Below are 18,812 nucleotides of genomic sequence, written 5' to 3' on the forward strand. Positions count from 1 at the left end.
CATGTTTCTCCACTTAAGCTTAGTATTTTTCCCTTTCCATATTCAGTTCTTTGGTATCGAGTTCCTAAGTCCATGCCACACTTAAGGGGTGGGAATTAAACTTCACCTACTGGAGTGGGGAAGTACATATGTAATCTGGAATTCTATAAGGAAAACTTGTCCCTTTTCCCCTGTTACGTATTTAATCTCTTAGATCAGTATGAACTCACACAGATTTATTTTATACTTTGGGTTATGATTTCAGTAGCAACATTACTTATTTTACAGGAATTATTCCAGCTTTGACCATGGGAGCTCTTTCAAGTTGCATCCTTGATCCATTTGACCTGCCTCTTCTTTTATTTTTTTGAGCACTGTCTTTCTAGCACCATATGATGCTCTAGACTTATCTTGGATTTTTCCTGCCCCAGCCCTAGAAATCAGCCAGTTCTCCAAGGAGCAGTCCTGGTCTACTGACTCCAGTGTATGATTCTATGCATGATTCTGCCTTTTGACACTAAGGAGAGGAATATTCTATCTTGTAAATATGAAGATCAAAGTGATTTTCTAATTCGGGCTGTTGGTTTTCTTATCCCAGTATTTAAGATACCATTGTTGTTCTTCACAGACTTGAAATGTCATTTTATTTTATTTATTTGTTTTTTAAATTTATTTTATTTTATTTTTTTGAGACGGAGTCTCTCTCTGTTGCCCAGGCTGGCATGCAGTGGCGCAATGTCACTGCAACTTCCGCCTCCCAGGTTCAAGCAATTCTCCAGCCTCAGCCTCCTGAGTAGCTGGGATTACAGGTGCCCGCCACCATGCCTGGCTAATTTTTGTATTTTTAGTAGAGACGGGGTTTCACCATGTTGGCCAGGTTGGTCTTGAACTCCTCAGCTGATCCACCTGCCTTGTCCTCCCAAAGTGTTGGGATTACAGGTGTGAGCCACTGCGCCTGACCGTATTTTATTATTTTATTATTATTATTGAGACAGGTTCTCCCTCTGTCACCCAGGCTGGGGGACAGTGATGCAATCATGGCTCACTGCAAGCTTGACCTCTGGGCTCAAGTGATCCTCCTACCTCAGCCTCCTGAGTATCTCGGACCACAGGCTTGCACCACCATGCCCAACTAATTTTTTAATTATTTGTAGAGACGGGGTCTCTCTATTTTGCCCAGGTTGGTCTTAACCTCCTGGGCTCAAGCGATCCTCCCACCTCGACCTCTTAAAGTGTTGGGATTACAGGCGTGAGCCACCACACCCAGCCCACTTTATTTTTGTTTAGTCACAAGAACAAAACGTTTTCATTTTTTGTGATGAAATCTCACTCTATGGCCCAGGCTGGAGTGCAGTGGTGCGATCTTGGCTCACTGCAACCTCTGCCTGCCGGGTTCCAGTGATTCTCCTGCCTCAGCCTCCCGAGTAGCTGAAACTACAGGCATGGGCCACCACACCCAGCTAATTTTTGTATTTTTAGTAGAGACAGGGTTTCACCACGTTGGCCAGGATGGTCTCGATCTCTTGACCTCGTAATCCTCCCACCTTGGCCTCGCAAAGTGCTGGGACTACAGGCATGAGCCACCATGCTCAGCCAAGAACAAAATGTTTTTATCAGGAAATTAGCTGCTAACAAAATGTCAGTCTGCTCTACGAAATAGAGTATGTTTATTATAATCAGCATTGAGGCAGAAGACTGAGGCAGGAGGATCATTTGAGCCCAAGTTCCAGGCTGCCTTGAACTATCATCTTGCCACTGTACCACAGCCCAGGTATCACTGAGACCATGTCTCTGAAAAAAAAAAAAAAAGTTTTCGGGGGTGAGACTTGGTGTTGGCCAAATAAAGTGCAAGTATACTTTGTATTTTCCATGAATATTACGCTTTCGCTTAATTCATTGTCAAGATCTATATAAATAAGCTTTAGGATTTTGATTAATAGAATGAATGACTCCTTTTATAAACCTAATTATTTTTAAGTTTTACTTTTATAATTTTTTTTTTTTTTTTTTTGGAGACAGAGTCTCACTCTGTCTTCCATCCTGGAGTGCAGTGGCTCAATCTCGGCTCACTGCAACCTCTGCCTCCAAGGTTCAAGCAATTCTCCTGCCTCAGCCTCTCGAGTAGCTGGGATTACAGGCGTGCACCAGCATGTCTGGCTAATTTTTTTTTGTATTTTTAGTAGAGACAGGGTTTCGCCATGGTGGCCAGGCTGGTCTCGAACTCCTTGATCCGCCCACCTCAGCCTCCCAAAGTGCTGGGATTACAGGCATGAGCCACCACGCCTGGTTGCCTTTGTAATTTTTGAGTGTATAAAACATGTAACTTTGTTTTAAAATCTTTGATCCAAAGGACTCTTCAGCAGTCTGGGGTAAAGGAATTACAGCATTATACTAGGAATCAGGCAGCCTGTGTGTTTTGTTTTGTTTTTTTTTCAGTCAGGGTTTCACTTTGTTGCCCAGGCCGAAGTGCAGTGGTGCCATTGTGGCTCACTGCAGCCTAAGCCTCCTGGGCTCAGGTGACCCTCCCCCCTCAGCCTCCTGAGTAGGTGGGACTACAGGCACACACCATCACGCTTGGCTCATTTTTGTATTTTTCTTTTTTTTTTTTTTTTTTTTGAGAAGGAGTCTCGCTCTTTCACCCAGGCTGGAGTGCAGTGGCGCGATCTCGGCTCACTGCAGGCTCCGCCCCCCGGGGTTCACGCCATTCTCCTGCCTCAGCCTCCCGAGTAGCTGGGACTACAGGCGCCCGCCACCTCGCCCGGCTAATTTTTTGTATTTTTAGTAGAGACGGGGTTTCACCGTGTTAGCCAGGATGGTCTCGATCTCCTGACCTCGTGATCCGCCCGCCTCGGCCTCCCAAAGTGCTGGGATTACAGGCGTGAGCCACCGTGCCCGGCCCATTTTTGTATTTTTCATAGAGACGGGGTCCCCCTGTGTCGCGCAGGCTGGTCTTGAATTCCTGGACTGAAGCAATCTGCTCCACCTTGGCCTCCAAAAGTTCTGGGATTATAGGCGTGAGCCACCATGCCTGGCTGAGATCTGTGTTTTACTCTTTGCTCTGTTTCTAACTGGCCAAAAGGTCCTAAGGGAAGTTTTTAGACTCTGTAGACCTAGATATTCTTATCTGTAAAAGAGGAGGGAAGATGGTTGGCCATTACCTTTCAGACCAATGCCCCCAACAAAACAGATTTATTGAGGCGTTTTAGTTTTTTAAAAAATGTTTTGTAGAGATCGTGTCTCACTATGTTGTTTAAGCTGGTCTTGATCAAGCCTCTTGCCTCGACCGCCCAATCTGTTGGACGAACAGGTGTGAGCCACCACACTTGACCTTTTATTGAGGTTTCAAGGACCCTTTTGACAATTCTGTGCTCTTTTTATGGTGGAATTTAGAAGCCTGTGCATTTGTGTGTTTGTGTGTGTATGTAATACTGGAACAGGCCTATTATTACAAGTTAAAGGTAGATATTTGGTCTAGTTTGTACTTGAAAGGGAACATCATTCAGGAAATATTACAATACTAGGAGAAAGTCTTACAGACATGAAATTTTTATGTCCTTTGATGTTCTGATCTTCCCACATAGAATGCGTAATTTCCTTTAGCAAACTCTTCTCAGTTATAGAAGTTGGATACTGCCGCCTGGAAGGTTGGTAATTCCTGTTTCCTGAAGCAGACATAGCTTTCTCCGTTCTGTGTTACACACCGCACTTGTGGAAGATTTGTTCTATAGTTGATATGTGGGGAGTTTATTCATCTTCTAAAAGAGGGTTACAGCAGATTATGTTCGCTTTTTAATTCTTTAATATCTGGCTTTGTGAAGATGAAGGAAGAAAAAACCCATATTCCTTGAGACTTGGCTTCCTGACCAAGTTTGGGGTGGGAGAGGGCATGAAGACAAGAGAGTGTGTGAGGTTTGAAGACAGTGATATTTTGTACTATTGATTTGATGTGTTTTTAGTCGCAATATTTAATTCACATTGATTTCTAAATAAAATCAAAGACACCATCAGGTTTTTGTGTGTGTGCTTTTTTTTTTGACACAGGGTCTTAAAAAAGACCCATCTGTTGCCCGTGCTGGAGTGCAGTGGTATGATTATAGCCCACTGCAGCTTCTGATTCCTGGGCTCAAGCAATCCGTCCACCTCACCCTCTCAAGTAGCTAAGATTACAGGTGCATGCCACCGTGCCTAATTTTTTTTTTTTTTTTAAGATGGAGTATTGCTCTGTCACCCAGGCCGCGGTGCAGTGGTGCGATCTTGGCCCACTGCAACTTCCACCACCTGGGTTCAAACGATTCTTCTGACTCAGCCTCCCTAGTAGCTGGGATTACAGGCTCCTGCCTCTGCGCCAGGCTAATTTTTGTATTTTAGTAGAAACAGGGTTTCACTGTGTTGGTCAGGCTGGTCTCGAACTCCTGACCTCAAGTGATCCACCCGTCTTGGCCTCTCAAAGTGCTGAGATTACAGGTGTGAGCCACTGCGCCCGGACTACCTGACTAATTTTTTAAGTATTTTGTAGAGACAGGGTCTCTGTGTTGCCCAGGCTGGTCTCAAACTCCTGGCCTCAAGTGATCCTCTCTCCTTGACTCCTCAAAAGTGCTGGGATTACAGATGTGAGGCATGACTGACCATCAGTATTTTAAATTTAAGAAAGGAGAGAAATGGGTTATGGTGGCATATGCTCTTTGTTTCAGCTACTCAGAGGCTGAGGCAGGAGGATCCCTTGAGCCCAGAAGGTTGAGGCTACAGTGCACTAGGATCACACCCCTGCACTCCAGTCCTGGGCAACATAGTGAGACCCATCTCTTTTGTTTTGTTTTGTTTTTGAGACAGAATCTTGCTCTGTCACCCAGGCTGGAGTGCAGTGGCACGATCTTGGCTCACTGCAACCTCCGCCTCCCAGGTTCAAGCGATTCTTCTGCCTCAGATTCCCAAGTAGCTGGGACTACAGGTGCATGCCACCATGCCCAGCTAATGTTTGTATTTTTAGTAGAGACAGAGTTTCACCATATTGGCCAGGCTGGTCTCGAACTCCTGACCTCATGATCTGCTCGCCTCAGCTCCCAAAGTGCTGGGATTACAGGCATGAGCCACTGCACCTGGCTGAGACCCATCTCTTAAAAGAAAATAAAGAGGCCGGGCACCTTGGCTTACGCCTGTAATCCTAACACTTTGGGAGGCTGAGGCAGGTGAATCACCTGAGGTCAGGAGTTCAAGACCAGCCTGACAAACATGGTTAAACCCCATCTCTACTAAAAGTACAAAAATTAGCTGGGCCTGGTGGCTCATGCCTGTAATCCCAGCTACTCAGGAGGCTGAGGCAAGAGAGTTGCTTGAACCCGGGAGGCGGAAGTTGCTTTGAGCCAAGATCGTGCCATTGCACCCCAGCCTGGGCAATAAGAGTGAAACTCTATCTCAAAAAAAAAAAAAAGAAAGAAAAGAAAAGAAGGAATGGAGTCCCCTGGTGTTTAGAGATTGAGGAGCACTTGTATACATAATAAATTGTTGCAGAATTGCCCCACTTGATCCGAAATGTGAAGATCATGTGGAAGATGCAGGAAAAAATGAATTCAGATGATCTCTTTGATGCCTTATAAAAATATTACAAATGTAGTATGTTACACTATGTGATATACACTGGAGCTATATTACTACAGTATTATTGTACACATACTATACTATGCTACAGATACATTTTTAAAACAATTTGTAATTGTGTTTTTAATTTTATAACTTGTTTTGTAGGGTAGAAATTTTAAAGCGTGCTTATTTGCTACCGTAATGATCATTGAAGTTTATTATTGATTAATTTTAACTAAAAAGTTACTTGGCCTTTAATTGTGGTAGGTAAAATAATATTCTCCTAAGAACCTTGTGATGCTATATTATTTATTCCTTCAATAAGTATTTTTTCAGGGCTTACTTTGGGTTATATTTCCTGAAATTAATGAATCAAAAGTTTTACTGTATTCTGTGAACTTGTTTCAGAATTCTCACTACAGTAGATGCCTTGTGTATTTTACTTGAGTCTTAGGAAGAGAGAAAATTTAGTTTCTTATTTCCTTCATAAGTCCTGCAGAAGTTTTAATAAATTAGTACACGTGAAGAACTGCTTTCAGGAATGGATAAATGTTTTGTAATATTCTTCTATGAAGAGAAACATTAAAAGGTGGCAAGTTTACTTTCATAGAATGCTGGAAGGGTTAAAATTGTATTTATTCAGTAATTGTTTTCACTACAACGGGTAACTCAAGTTTCTCTGTTTTCTTTTTTCATACCTTTTTTTTTTGAGACGGAGTCTTGCTCTGTCACCCAGGCTGCAGTGCAGTGGGGCGATCTTGGCTCACTGCAACCTCCGCCTCCCAAGTTAATGTGATTCTCCTGCCTGAGCCTCCCAAGTAGCTGGGATTATAGGAGTGCACCACCACGCCCAGATAATTTTTGTATTTTAAGTAGAAACAGGGTTTCACCACATTGGCTACACTGGTCTCAAACTCCTGACCTCAAATGATCCGCCTTCCTCGGCCCCCTAGAGTGCTGGGATTACAGGCGTGAGCCATCGTGCCCAGCCAATGGTTTTTTTAAACGTGTCATTTTCCTTTTCAGCACCATAGGTATATATATTTTAAAGTATTTTCAAATGCCTGGGTAAACATTCTTCTTTTTTCATAGGAAGATATAGAGTTAAAGTAATTTTTAAAATTTCAATGTAAAACATGATTTTAAAGACATTGATGGGAAATTGCTGTGAGAAATCATCTGTCCCTGTACTAGTGACTACAGTTTCACTGTACTGTCAGCTCTGTGAGGGCAACAAAGTGTGAGGTTTTTAATTTCCACTAAGGTGTTCAATCAATAAATGGATCAATCTATATCAAAGGACATTGTTGAGTCCACTTGTATTTTTTTCAACATTTTATTATAAAAATTGTAAACATACAGTAAAGTTTTTTTTTTATTTTTTATTATTATACTTTAGGTTTTAGGGTACATGTGCACAATGTGCAGGTTTGTTACATATGTATCCATGTGCCTTGTTGGTTTGCTGCACCCATTAACTCGTCATTTAGCATTAGGTATATCTCCTAATGCTGTCCCTTCCCCCTCCCCCCAACCCACAACCGTCCCCGGAGTGTGATGTTCCCCTTCCTGTGTCCATGAGTTCTCATTGTTCAATTCCCACCTATGAGTGAGAACATACGGTGTTTGGTTTTTTGTCCTTGTGATAGTTTACTGAGAATGATGTTTTCCAGTTTCATCCATGTCCCTACAAAGGACATGAACTCATCATTTTTTATGGCTGCATAGTATTCCATGGTGTATATGTGCCACATTTTCTTAATCCAGTCTATCGTTGTTGGACATTTGGGTTGGTTTCAAGTCTTTGCTATTGTGAATAGTGCCGCAGCAAACATATGTGTGCATGTGTCTTTACAGCAGCATGATTTATAGTCCTTTGGGTATATACCCAGTAATGGGATGGCTGGGTCAAATGGTATTTCTAGTTCTAGATCCCTGAGGAATCGCCACACTGACTTCCACAATGGTTGAACTGGTTTACAGTCCCACCAACAGTGTAAAAGTGTTCCTATTTCTCCACATCCTCTCCAGCACCTGTTGTTTCCTGACTTTTTAATGATCGCCATTCTAACTGGTGTGAGATGGTATCTCATTGTGGTTTTGATTTGCATTTCTCTGATGGCCAGTGATGATGAACATTTTTTCATGTGTTTTGTGGCTGCATAAATGTCTTCTTTTGAGAAGTGTCTGTTCATGTCTTTCGCCCACTTTTTGATGGGGTTGTTTGTTTTTTTCTTGTAAATTTGTTTGAGTTCATTGTAGATTCTGGATATTAGCCCTTTGTCAGATGAGTAGGTTGCGAAAATTTTCTCCCATTTTGTAGGTTGCCTGTTCACTCTGATGGTAGTTTCTTTTGCTGTGCAGAAGCCCTTTAGTTTAATTAGATCCCATTTGTCCATTTTAGCTTTTGTTGCCATTGCTTTTGGTGTTTTAGACATGAAGTCCTTGCCCACGCCTATGTCCTGAATGGTATTGCCTAGGCTTTCTTCTAGGGTTTTTATGGTTTTAGGTCTAACATGTAAGTCTTTAATCCATCTTGAATTAATTTTTGTATAAGTGGTAAGGAAGGGATCCAGTTTCAGCTTTCTACATATGGCTAGCCAGTTTTCCCAGCACCATTTATTAAATAGGGAATCCTTTCACCATTGCTTGTTTTTGTCAGGTTTGTCAAAGATCAGATAGTTGTAGATATGCAGCATTATTTCTGAGGGCTCTGTTCTGTTCCATTGATCTATGTGTCTGTTGTGGTACCAGTACCATGCTGTTTTGGTTACTGTAGCCTTGTAGTATAGCTTGAAGTCAGGTAGCGTGATGCCTCCAGCTTTGTTCTTTTGGCTTAGGATTGACTTGGCGATGCGGGCTCTTTTTTGGTTCCATATGAACTTTAAAGTAGTTTTTTTCCAATTCTGTGAAGAAAGTCATTGGTAGCTTGATGGGGATGGCATTGAATCTATAAATTACCTTGGGCAGTATGGCCATTTTCACGATACTGATTCTTCCAACCCATGAGCATGGAATGTTCTTCCATTTGTTTGTATCCTCTTTTATTTCATTGAGCAGTGGTCTCCTTGAAGAGGTCCTTCACATGCCTTGTAAGTTGGATTCCTGGATATTTTATTCTCTTTGAAGCAATTGTGAATGGGAGTTCACTCATGATTTGGCTCTCTGTTTGTCTGTGATTGGTGTACAAGAATGCTTGTGATTTTTGTACATTGATTTTGTATCCTGAGACTTTGCTGAATTTGCTAATCAGCTTAAGGAGATTTGGGGCTGAGACAATGGGGTTTTCTAGATATACAATCATGTCATCTGCAAACAGGGACAGTTTGACTTCCTCTTTTCCTAATTGAATACCCTTTATTTCCTTCTCCTGCCTGATTGCCCTGGCCAGAACTTCCAGCACTATGTTGAATAGGAGTGGTGAGAGAGGGCATCCCTGTCTTGTGCCAGTTTTCAAAGGGAATGCTTCCAGTTTTTGCCCATTCAGTATGATATTGGCTGTGGGTTTGTCATAGATAGCTCTTATTATTTCGAGATACGTCCCATCAATACCTAATTTATTGAGAGTTTTTAGCATGAAGGGTTGTTGAATTTTGTCAAAGGCCTTTTCTGCATCTATTGAGATAATCATGTGGTTTTTGTCTTTGGTTCTGTTTTTATGCTGGATTACATTTATTGATTTGCGTATGTTGAACCAGCCTTGCATCCCACGGATGAAGCCCACTCGATCATGGTGTATAAGCTTTTTGATGTGCTGCTGGATTCGGTTTGCCAGTATTTTATTGAGGATTTTTGCATCAGTGTTAATCAAGGATACTGGTCTGAAATTCTCTTTTTTGGTTATGTCTCTGCCAGGCTTTGGTATCAGGACGATGCTGGCCTCATAAAATGTGTTAGGGAGGATTCCCTCTTTTTCTATCGATTGGAATAGTTTCAGAAGGAATGGTACCAGTTCCTCCTTGTACCTCTGGTAGAATTCAGCTGTGAATCCATCAGGTCCTAGACTCTTTTTGGTTGGTAAGCTATTGATTATTGCCACAATTTCAGAGCCTGTTATTGGTCTATTCAGAGATTCAACTTCTTCCTGGTTTAGTCTTGGAGGGTGTATTTGACAAGGAATTTATCCATTTCTTCTAGATTTTCTAGTTTATTTGCATAGAGGTGTTTGTAGTATTCTCTGATGGTAGATTGTATTTCTGTGGGATCGGTGGTGATAACCCCTTTTTCATTTTTTATTGCATCTATTTGATTCTTCTCTCTTTTCTTCTTCGTTAGTCTTTCTAGCAGTCTGTCAATTTTGTTGATCTTTTCAAAAAACCAGCTCCTGGATTCATTAATTTTTTGAAGGGTTTTTTGTGTCTCTATTTCCTTCAGTTCTGCTCTGATTTTAGTTATTTCTAGCCTTCTGCTAGCTTTTGAATGTGTTTGCTCTTGCTTTTCTAGTTCTTTTAATTGTGATGTTAGGGTGTCAATTTTGGGTCTTTCCTGCTTTCTCTTGTGGGCATTTAGTGCTATACATTTCCCTCTACACACTGCTTTGAATGTGTCCCAGAGATTCTGGTATGTTGTGTCTTTGTTCTCGTTGGTTTCAAAGAACATCTTTATTTCTGCCTTCATTTCATTATGTACCCAGTAGTCATTCAGGAGCAGGTTGTTCAGTTTCCATGTAGTTGAGCGGTTTTGAGTGAGTTTCTTAATCCTGAGTTCTAGTTTGATTGCACTAACATACAGTAAAGTTGAGAGAATTTTGCAGGGAACGCCCATATACTCACCATCTCGTTTCTATTATTAACTTTTTTTTTTTTTTAGACAGAGTCTCGCTCTGTTGCTCAGGCTGGAGTGCAATGGCGCGATCTTGGCTCACTGCAACCTCTGCCTCCCGGGTTCAAGTGATTCTCCTGCTTCAGCCTCCTGAGTAGCTGGGACTACAGGCGCCCACCACCACACCCAGCTAATTTTTTTGTATTTTTAGTAGAGACGGGGTTTCACCATGTTAGCCAGGATGGTCTCGATCTCCTGACCTTGTGATTCACCCGCCTCAACTTCCCAAAATGGTGAGATTACAGGTGTGAGCCACCACACCCAGCCTCATTAACATTTTATTATACTCGCTTTATCACACATTTTTCTATAGGTTTATTAATATATCCTTTTGTTGTTTTTGAGATGGAGTCTCACTGTGTCGCCTAGGCTGGAGTGCAGTGGTGTGATCTTGGCTCACTGCAACCTCTTCCTCCCAGATTCAAAGGATTCTCCTGCCTCAGCTTCCTGAGTAGCTGGTATTACGGGCGCCCAGCTAATTTTTGTATTTTTAGTAGAGATGAGGTTTCACCATGTTGGCCAGGCTAATCTCGAACTCCAAACCTCAGGTGGTCCACCTGCCTTGGCCTCCCAAAGTGCTGGGATTCCAGGCATGAGCCACTGCATCGGCCTAGTTTATTAATATATCTTCTTTTGGGTGCATTCCAAGGATTTTTCTGGACTATCATGGAAGTTAATTTGTATTTGTGGACCATAGTTTGAATTGGTGCAAGAGAGGTGATGAGGGGTGAGTTTTAGGCATTAGGTGTAGCTCTGTTACTGACCTCATATGAAGTATATTGATAACTTAGTATTTCTTAGTAATGTTCCTATGATTTTATTATTGTTTCCAGCTTTTTATATAATCTTCTGATAGAAATTCCTCGGTTGCTGCAATGTCATGATGGTGTGACTGCAGATTGTGCATGTTTATTGTCACTATTACAAATAACTTGAACATTATTTCACATGGGGCTTCATCCTTCCTGTGTTTTCTGTTTAGGAGTAGCCCATCGAAGCCAGAGCAGTGAAGGAGTCAGTTCTCTCAGCAGCTCGCCCTCTAATAGCCTTGAAACGCAATCTCAGTCTCTCTCACGTTCCCAGAGCATGGATATCGATGGTGTCTCATGTGAGAAAAGGTAAAATGAAGCCAGTTTTCTAATATGCTCTTTTATTTAGGGAAAGAGAAAGATCCAATTCACTTTAGTTTCTGGTCCATAGTCAGAAATGCCAGCTAGAGACCCATGCCAGTCCTTAGCAAATTAGTGTCAAATGTATTAAATTTAAAGATTTTGTATTATTCAGAAATGTTCTTCACACTTCTGTTGTTGTTGAAACAGAGTCTCACTCTGTCGCCCAGGCTGGAGTGCTGTGGTGCGATCATGGCTCACTGCAACTTCCACCTCCCAGGTTCAAGTGATTCTCCTGCCTCAGCCACCTGAGTAGCTGAGATTACAGGTGTGTGCCACCATGCCTGGCTAATTTTTGTATTTTTAGTAGAGACAGGGTTTCACCTGTTGGCCAGGCTGGTCTCAAACTCCTGGCCTCAAGAGATCTTCCTGCCTCGGCCTCCCAAAGGACTGGGATTACAGGCATGAGCCACTGTGCATGGCCCACTATACTTGTGTATTAAATGTCTTTTATGAAATAATGGTGTAGTCAGTTAAAAAAAAATCTATTGTTCTCATTTTGTAAATATAAAGTTGGCAAGCATATGCCTCTCCCTAAAACTTCTACTGATTAGTGAAATTTAAAAGTTTGGAATATTTCAGACAGGTAAGCCAAATACCCTGTTTGCTTCATAAGGATCAGGGTATCTTGAAAGAGCCCTCCTGTGTTGCATATGCGCCAAAAATGGGTGATAAGAGTGGCTGAGGTATTGATTCCTTTCATGATTGAGCAAGTCAGACTCCTTGGACCTGGCTCCTCTCCCCTGAAGCAGTGCCCTCGGTTCGTGTCAGTGGGCTAAACAGATGAAAAGGGGAATTAAGTCCGGGCTCGATGGCTCATGCCTGTAATCCTAGCACTTTGGGAGGCCGAGACAGGTGGATCACTTGAGGTCAGAAATTCAAGACCAACCTGGAAACCCTGTCTCTACTAAAAATAAAAAAATTAGCTGGGCCTGGTGGCAGGCACCTGTAATCTCAACTACTGGGGAGGCTGAAGCAAGAGAATCACTTGAACCCAAGAGGCGGAGGTTGCGGTGGACCAAGATTGTGCCACTGCACTCCAGCCTGGCCGATAGAGTGAGACTCCATCTCAAAAAAAGAAAAAGGAGAATTAAAAATATGAATAAGGGGCTGGGCGTGGTGGCTCACACCTGTAATCCCAGCACTTTGGGAAACAGAGACATGGATCACTTGAGGCCAGGAATTCAAGACCAACCTGTCCAACATCGTGAAACCCCATCTCTACTAAAAATACAAAAATTAGCTGGGTATGGTGTTGCATGCCTATAGTCCCAGCTACTTGGGAGGCTAAGGCAGGAGAATCACTTGAACCTGGGAGGCATAGGCTACAGTGAGCTGAGATCACACCACTGCCTTCCAGCCTGGGTGACAGAGTGAGACTGCATCAAAAATAATAATAATAATAATAATAATAATAATAATAATAATAATAATAATAATAACCAAATAGAATATCTAGAAATGAAAAGGTAATTTGCATTGAGAACTTGCTGTAAGAGTTAAATAGGGGTTAGCCATAGCTGAAGAAAGAATTGACAAACCGAAAGAGCTGAAGAAACTACCCAGAACGTACCACAAAGAACAAAGCAGATGAAAAATATAAAAGATATTTAGAGATACAGAGGACAGAGTCCTTGGTTTCTCCTGAAATGTATCTAGGATTGAAATTTCTGGGTAGAACATTAAAATTGTAGTGAATGCAGATGTTCAGCTTTAAAAAAGAAAAAAAAGACAACAGGGGTCCAGGATATATCTAAACATCAAAAAGGGAGAATAGAGAGTTGGAGAGATTTCCTTCTGCTCACTCTTATTCCACATTTTTTTCTCTACTGGTTTGAAAGATACTATTTAAAAAAAGCAGGCCAGGAGCAGTGGCTTACGCCTGTAATCCCAGCACTTTGGGAGGCCGACGCAGGTGTTCACTTGAGGTCAGGAGTTCGAGACCAGCCTGGCCAACATGTTGAAACCCCATATCTACTAAAAATACAAAAATTAGCGGGGCATGGTGGCGTGTACCTGTAGTCCCAGCTACTTTGGAGGCTGAGGCAGGAGAGTCGCTTGAACCTGGAAGGTGGAGGTTGCAGTGAGCTGAGATCGCACCGCTGCACTCCAGCTTGGGCAATAGAGTGAGACTTTGTCTCAAAAAAGGTAATAAATAAATAAACACATCATGGAAAATTGGGTGTTCATTCCCTCAAGCATTTATCCTTATTTTTTTTGGAGACGGAGTCTCACTCAGTCTTCCATACTGGAATGCCGTGGCACGATCTCGGCTCACTGCAACCTCTGCCTCCCGGGTTCAAGCAATTCTCCTGCCTCAGCCTCCCGAGTAGCTGGAATTACAGACATGGGCCACCACACATGGCTAATTTTTGAATTTTTAGTTGGGGTTTCACCATATTGGCCAAGCTGGCCGCAAACTCCTGACCTCAGGTGATCCACCCACCTCAGCCTCCCAAAGTGCGGGAATTACAGGCGTCTTATATTTCAATTAAGTTTGCTTTAAAATAATACAATATAATATAAATATAGTATATCATGATCAATTTAGGCTTACTTTAGGAATGCAAGGATGCATTAATATTAGAAAATCTATAAATATCATCTACCATATTGTATGTTAAAAAGAAAATCCTTATAATGTTGGTAGCTGCAAGAGTCTGATAAAATTCCACATTAATTCATGATAATAAGAAAATGAGGAACAGAAAGGAGTATCTTTAAACTCCCAGTGTGGCACAGACAAAGTTCACCAAATATTCCACATGCTCCCCAGAATTTCTCATTCTCTTTTACAGTTAGACTGGGGCCAATGACTAGTTCTGTCCAGTAGACTATGAACTAGAGTGACATGTGTCACTTTTAGATGAAGGCAGTTGAGCCGATGTTCCTCCTCCATCCCTCTCTTCTCTTGCTCCAGTGACCTTGGAGGCTGTGTATTGCAGATGGCATAGATTAAAGATGGAGTAAGGATGCTTCACTCTCATCAGACTTTGTGTAAGCAAGAACTAAATCCTTTCAGCGTTAAGCTTCTAAGATTTCAGAGTGTATGTGCTACTACAGTATAGCCTGTCTTACTCTAACATAAAGGGCATCTACCAAAAAACTACAGTAACTCTCCTATTCAATGGTGAGAAGTTAGCATCATTTTCTGTAAAATCAGCAATAAGAACAAGGATGACTGCTATTTCTTCTTGTATTTAGCAGTGCAGTAAAACAAGTAAGGATTGGGAATGGAAGAAACAACAGTAATAATTTGCAGATAAATTATTTACATGTTGGCTGGGCACAGTGCTCACACCTGTAATCCCAGCACTTTTGGGAGGCCAAAGCAGGCAGATCGCTTGAGGTAAGGAGTTCAAGACAAGCCTAGCCAACATGGTAAAACCCCATCTCCACTAAAAATACAAAAAAAATTAGTCGGATGTGGTGGTGCATGCCTGTAATCCCAGTTATTCGGGAGGCTGAGGCAGGAGAATTGCTTGAACTTGGGAGGCAGGGGTTGCAGTGAGCCGAGATTGCACCACTGCACTACAGCCTGGGTGACAGAGCAAGACTCTGTCTAAAAAAGAAAAAGTTATTTACGTGTAAACTTTCTATGTATAAATAAATAAGTTGCTTATAAGAAGTGTGTATTTAAAATCAGTTACATTCCTGTCTGCCAACAACAAAAAGTTAGAAAATGTAATTTTTAAAAAGGTGCCATTCACAGTTTCATTAAAAAGTATTAACATATGGTACCTAGGAATAAATTTAGCAAAAGAAGTATAAAATTTTTATAGAGAAAATTATTAAAGCTTATTGATAGACCTTAAAGAAGATCTTAGTACTTGGAGAGTAATAAAAACTCAGTAATATAATTATATTACTTCTCCCCAATTTGATCTTTAAGAGTGAAAAAAATTTTGGTCAAAATCCCAGGAGGGTTTTTAAGGAATTCCTCAGGCTGATTCCTAAGTATGTGCAGAAGAGGAAAGAGCCAAGGATAGCTAAGGCCTCTTAAAGTAGAAGAATAAAGTGGAGACATTGACCTAGGAGATATCAAGATTTGTGAAGTTTTAGTAATTAAGACAAAGTGGTATTGGCCAGGGGCAGACAAATTGTCTAACAGAACAGTAATGAGTCTCCAGAAATAGACCCACTCATTAATGAAAATTGGACACGTGACATAGGAGATTTCATATTAATGTAAAAAGGATGATCTTTCCAGTAAATGGTGCTAGGGCAATTGTTTAATCGGGGGTAAATGATATGTACTTAACCAGTTTTTGTAATAAGACTTCAGTTGAGTTTTTTATTTTCTTAATTAAATTTTTTATTTTTATTTTTTATTTTTTTGAGACGGAGTCTCGCTCTGTTGCCCAGGCTGGAGTGCAGTGGTGCGATCTCGGCTCACTGCAAGCTCTGCCTCCTGGGTTCAGGCCATTCTCCTGCCTTAGCCTCCCGAGTAGCTGGGCCTACAGGTGCCCACCACCACGCCCAGCTAATTTTTTGTATTTTTTAGTAGAGACGGGGTTTCACCGTGTTAGCCAGGATGGTCTCAATTTCCTGACCTTGTGATCCGCCCACCTCAGCCTCCCAAAGTGCTGGGATTACAGGCGTGAGCTACCGTGCCTGGTCTATTTTCTTAATTAAATTTTTAAAAATGTTTATTTAATTTTTTTTAGAGCCAGAGTCTTGCTATGCTGCCCAGGCTGGGATACAGTGGTTATTCACAGGCACGGTAATAGTGCATACAGCCTCAAACTTCTGGGCTAAAGTGATCCTCCAGCTTCAGCCTCCTAGGTAGCTTGGACCATAGGCTCATGCCAACATACCTGGCCTGGTTGAATTTTATGTCATTTTAAAATACTATATATAGATAAACTACTTTAATGATATACTTTTATTTATTTATTTATTTGAGAAGGAGTTTCGCTCTTGTTGCCCAGGCTGGAGTGCAATGGTGCGATCTCGGCTCACTGCAACCTCTGCATCCTGGGTTCAAGTGATTCTCCTGCATCAGCCTCCCGAGTAGCTGGGATTACAGGCATGTGCCACCACGCCCGGCTAATTTTGTATTTTTAGTAGAGGTGGGGTTTCTCCATGTTGGTCAGGCTGATCTCGAACTCCCGACCTCAGGTGATCCACCTGCCTTGGCCTCCCAAAGTGCTGGGATTACAGGCGTGAGCCACTGCACTCGGCCAATAATATACTTTAAAAATTAAGCCCAAGCAGATGACAGTTTAGGAAAAATATTTCCAACATGTATAAGAAGACAAATTGTTTAGATCCTAATTTATGAAGAACTCTTAAAAATTAATAAGAAAAAAGATGGACCATTATCATTTTGCTTTCCTGATTGATTTAACTGATATTTTAAAACATTTTCTTACCCAGCAGCTACAGTGACATTGTGTGGGTTTATAAAAGGTAAAAGGCTTATTTGTCTTTTGTACTTTAAGCATGTCCCAGGTGGATGTGGATTCAGGAATTGAAAACATGGAGGTTGATGAAAATGATAGAAGAGAAAAGCGGAGCCTCAGTGATAAGGTTGGTAAGCGATGAAGCCCTTGGTACAGGTAATAGAAATAAACACATTTCATGTCTTGTATCTGTAGAGTCTGTTAGAGTGGGGCCACCCGAAATCAGGAAGTCCTAGGCAGGTGATTATTTTTATTCTTTTGAGGAAAAACGAATAACCTAGATTACCCTTATTCATGGAAGTGTAACTCAGTCCTTTGATCTGATAATATCCATCTGTTTTTGGTTCAGGGCCATGATTTTATCAGTAAATTTAGGTTGTAATAGGACCTAATTTAGAGCAAATTAGAATTCTTTCTGTTGATCTTTTGCTTTTTTTTTTTGAGACAGAGTCTCACTCTGTTGCCCAGGCTGGAGTGCAGTGGTGTGATCTCGGCTCACTGCAAGCTCCACCTCCCAGGTTCACACCATTCTCCTGCCCCAGCTTCCCAAGTAGCTGGGACTACAGGCACCTGCCACCATGCCCGGCTAATTTTTTGTATTTTTAGTAGAGTTGGGTTTTCACCGTGTTAGCCAGGATGGTCTCGATCTCCTGACCTGGTGATCCGCCTGCCTTGGCTTCCCAAAGTGTGGGATTACAGGCGTGAGCCACCATGCCTGGCCTGGTCTTTTGCTTTTAAGCAAGTAGATCGTCACATCTTTAGCAGTATTCTGAGGAAAATGACTGGGAATTGAAGCAAGAATATGTAGAATCTAGTAGCAAGCGGAAGGTTTTGGAAAACATGAAGCTTTTATATTTGAATATCACCTGAGCTTAGTGCTCTGCATTTAGGGTGTGTGTGTGTGTGTGTGTGTGTGTGTGTGTGTGTGTATTAATATAGATAATTACATCACTTTCTGTTTAGTAAATTATTAGGAATCCTTTAGCAACACATGTTAATGATTATTGGAAGTTGCACTGTAAACAAAGAAAAGACAAACAAAAAAAGGAAAAAATAAGAAGTTGCACTGTAGCCTCCTAGTGGTGCAGTGCTTTATTTTGTGTAGTTCTTTAATGTTTACAAAATTCTTTTTTATATGCTATTTTATCTGTGGTGGTATGTAATAAGAAATGTTACATTTTTGAAAAATTCCTGGAGGAAAATTGGTCATGCACCTAGAATGTTAACCTGGTCCTGTGGAATTCAGAAAAGTAAATAGATAGGATATGTACATCCTCTGTCACATATTTTTCTTTGGTGACTTTTGATAATGCCTTTGCTCTTTTTTTTTTTTTTTTTTTTTTTTTTTTTTTTTTTTTGAGACAGGGCCTCACTCTGTTGCCCAGGCTAGAGTGCAATGGCGCGATCTCGGCTCACCACAACCTCCGCCTCCTGGGTTCAAGCGATTCTCCTGCCTCAGCCTCCCGAGTAGCTGGGATTATAGGCTGCGCCTGGCTAATTTTTGTATTTTTAGTAGAGACAGGGTTTCACCATGTTGGCCAGGCTGGTCTTGAGCTCCTGACCTCAGGTAATCCACTGGCCTCGGCCTACCAGAGTGCTGGGATTACAGGTGTGAGCCACCACGCCCGGCCATCTTTGCTCTTTAATGCTCCCCATAGATGTATTGTAAGCTCATGAGACTTAGATGTTGTAACTTTGATGTTATAGGAATAGGCTTACTTTTCCCCTAATCAGTGGGTGAATGGTTTCATGCATTTTTAAAATATCATCACTAATAATGAATTAAATCAGAATAACATATTCCTATTGAAGTACCTAACTCATACCTCTTATTTGAAATTAACCTGCAAATCTTCTTCTT

At 41.5% G+C, this 18,812-nt stretch overlaps 1 protein-coding gene across 6 annotated transcripts in view; it reads left to right on the forward strand.

The window, feature by feature from the left end:
- UBE4B (ubiquitination factor E4B) overlaps positions 1-18,812 on the forward strand; it is a 153,366-nt gene that overhangs the window by 55,592 nt on the left and 78,962 nt on the right. For 5 of the 6 annotated variants that reach the window (XM_058443713.1, XM_032758862.2, XM_058443711.1 and 2 more), the window contains exons 3-4: positions 11,360-11,495; positions 16,991-17,078. In XM_058443713.1, coding sequence (XP_058299696.1) covers positions 11,360-11,495; positions 16,991-17,078 — 224 coding nt within the window. Of the gene's footprint in view, positions 1-11,359; positions 11,496-14,468; positions 14,544-16,990; positions 17,079-18,812 lie in introns of those variants that run through there. The other variant, XM_058443712.1, reaches the window with a different exon arrangement.

Source organism: Hylobates moloch, unplaced genomic scaffold, assembly GCF_009828535.3.
Source record: "Hylobates moloch isolate HMO894 unplaced genomic scaffold, HMol_V3 SCAFFOLD_9, whole genome shotgun sequence".
NCBI classification, from domain to species: domain Eukaryota; kingdom Metazoa; phylum Chordata; class Mammalia; order Primates; family Hylobatidae; genus Hylobates; species Hylobates moloch.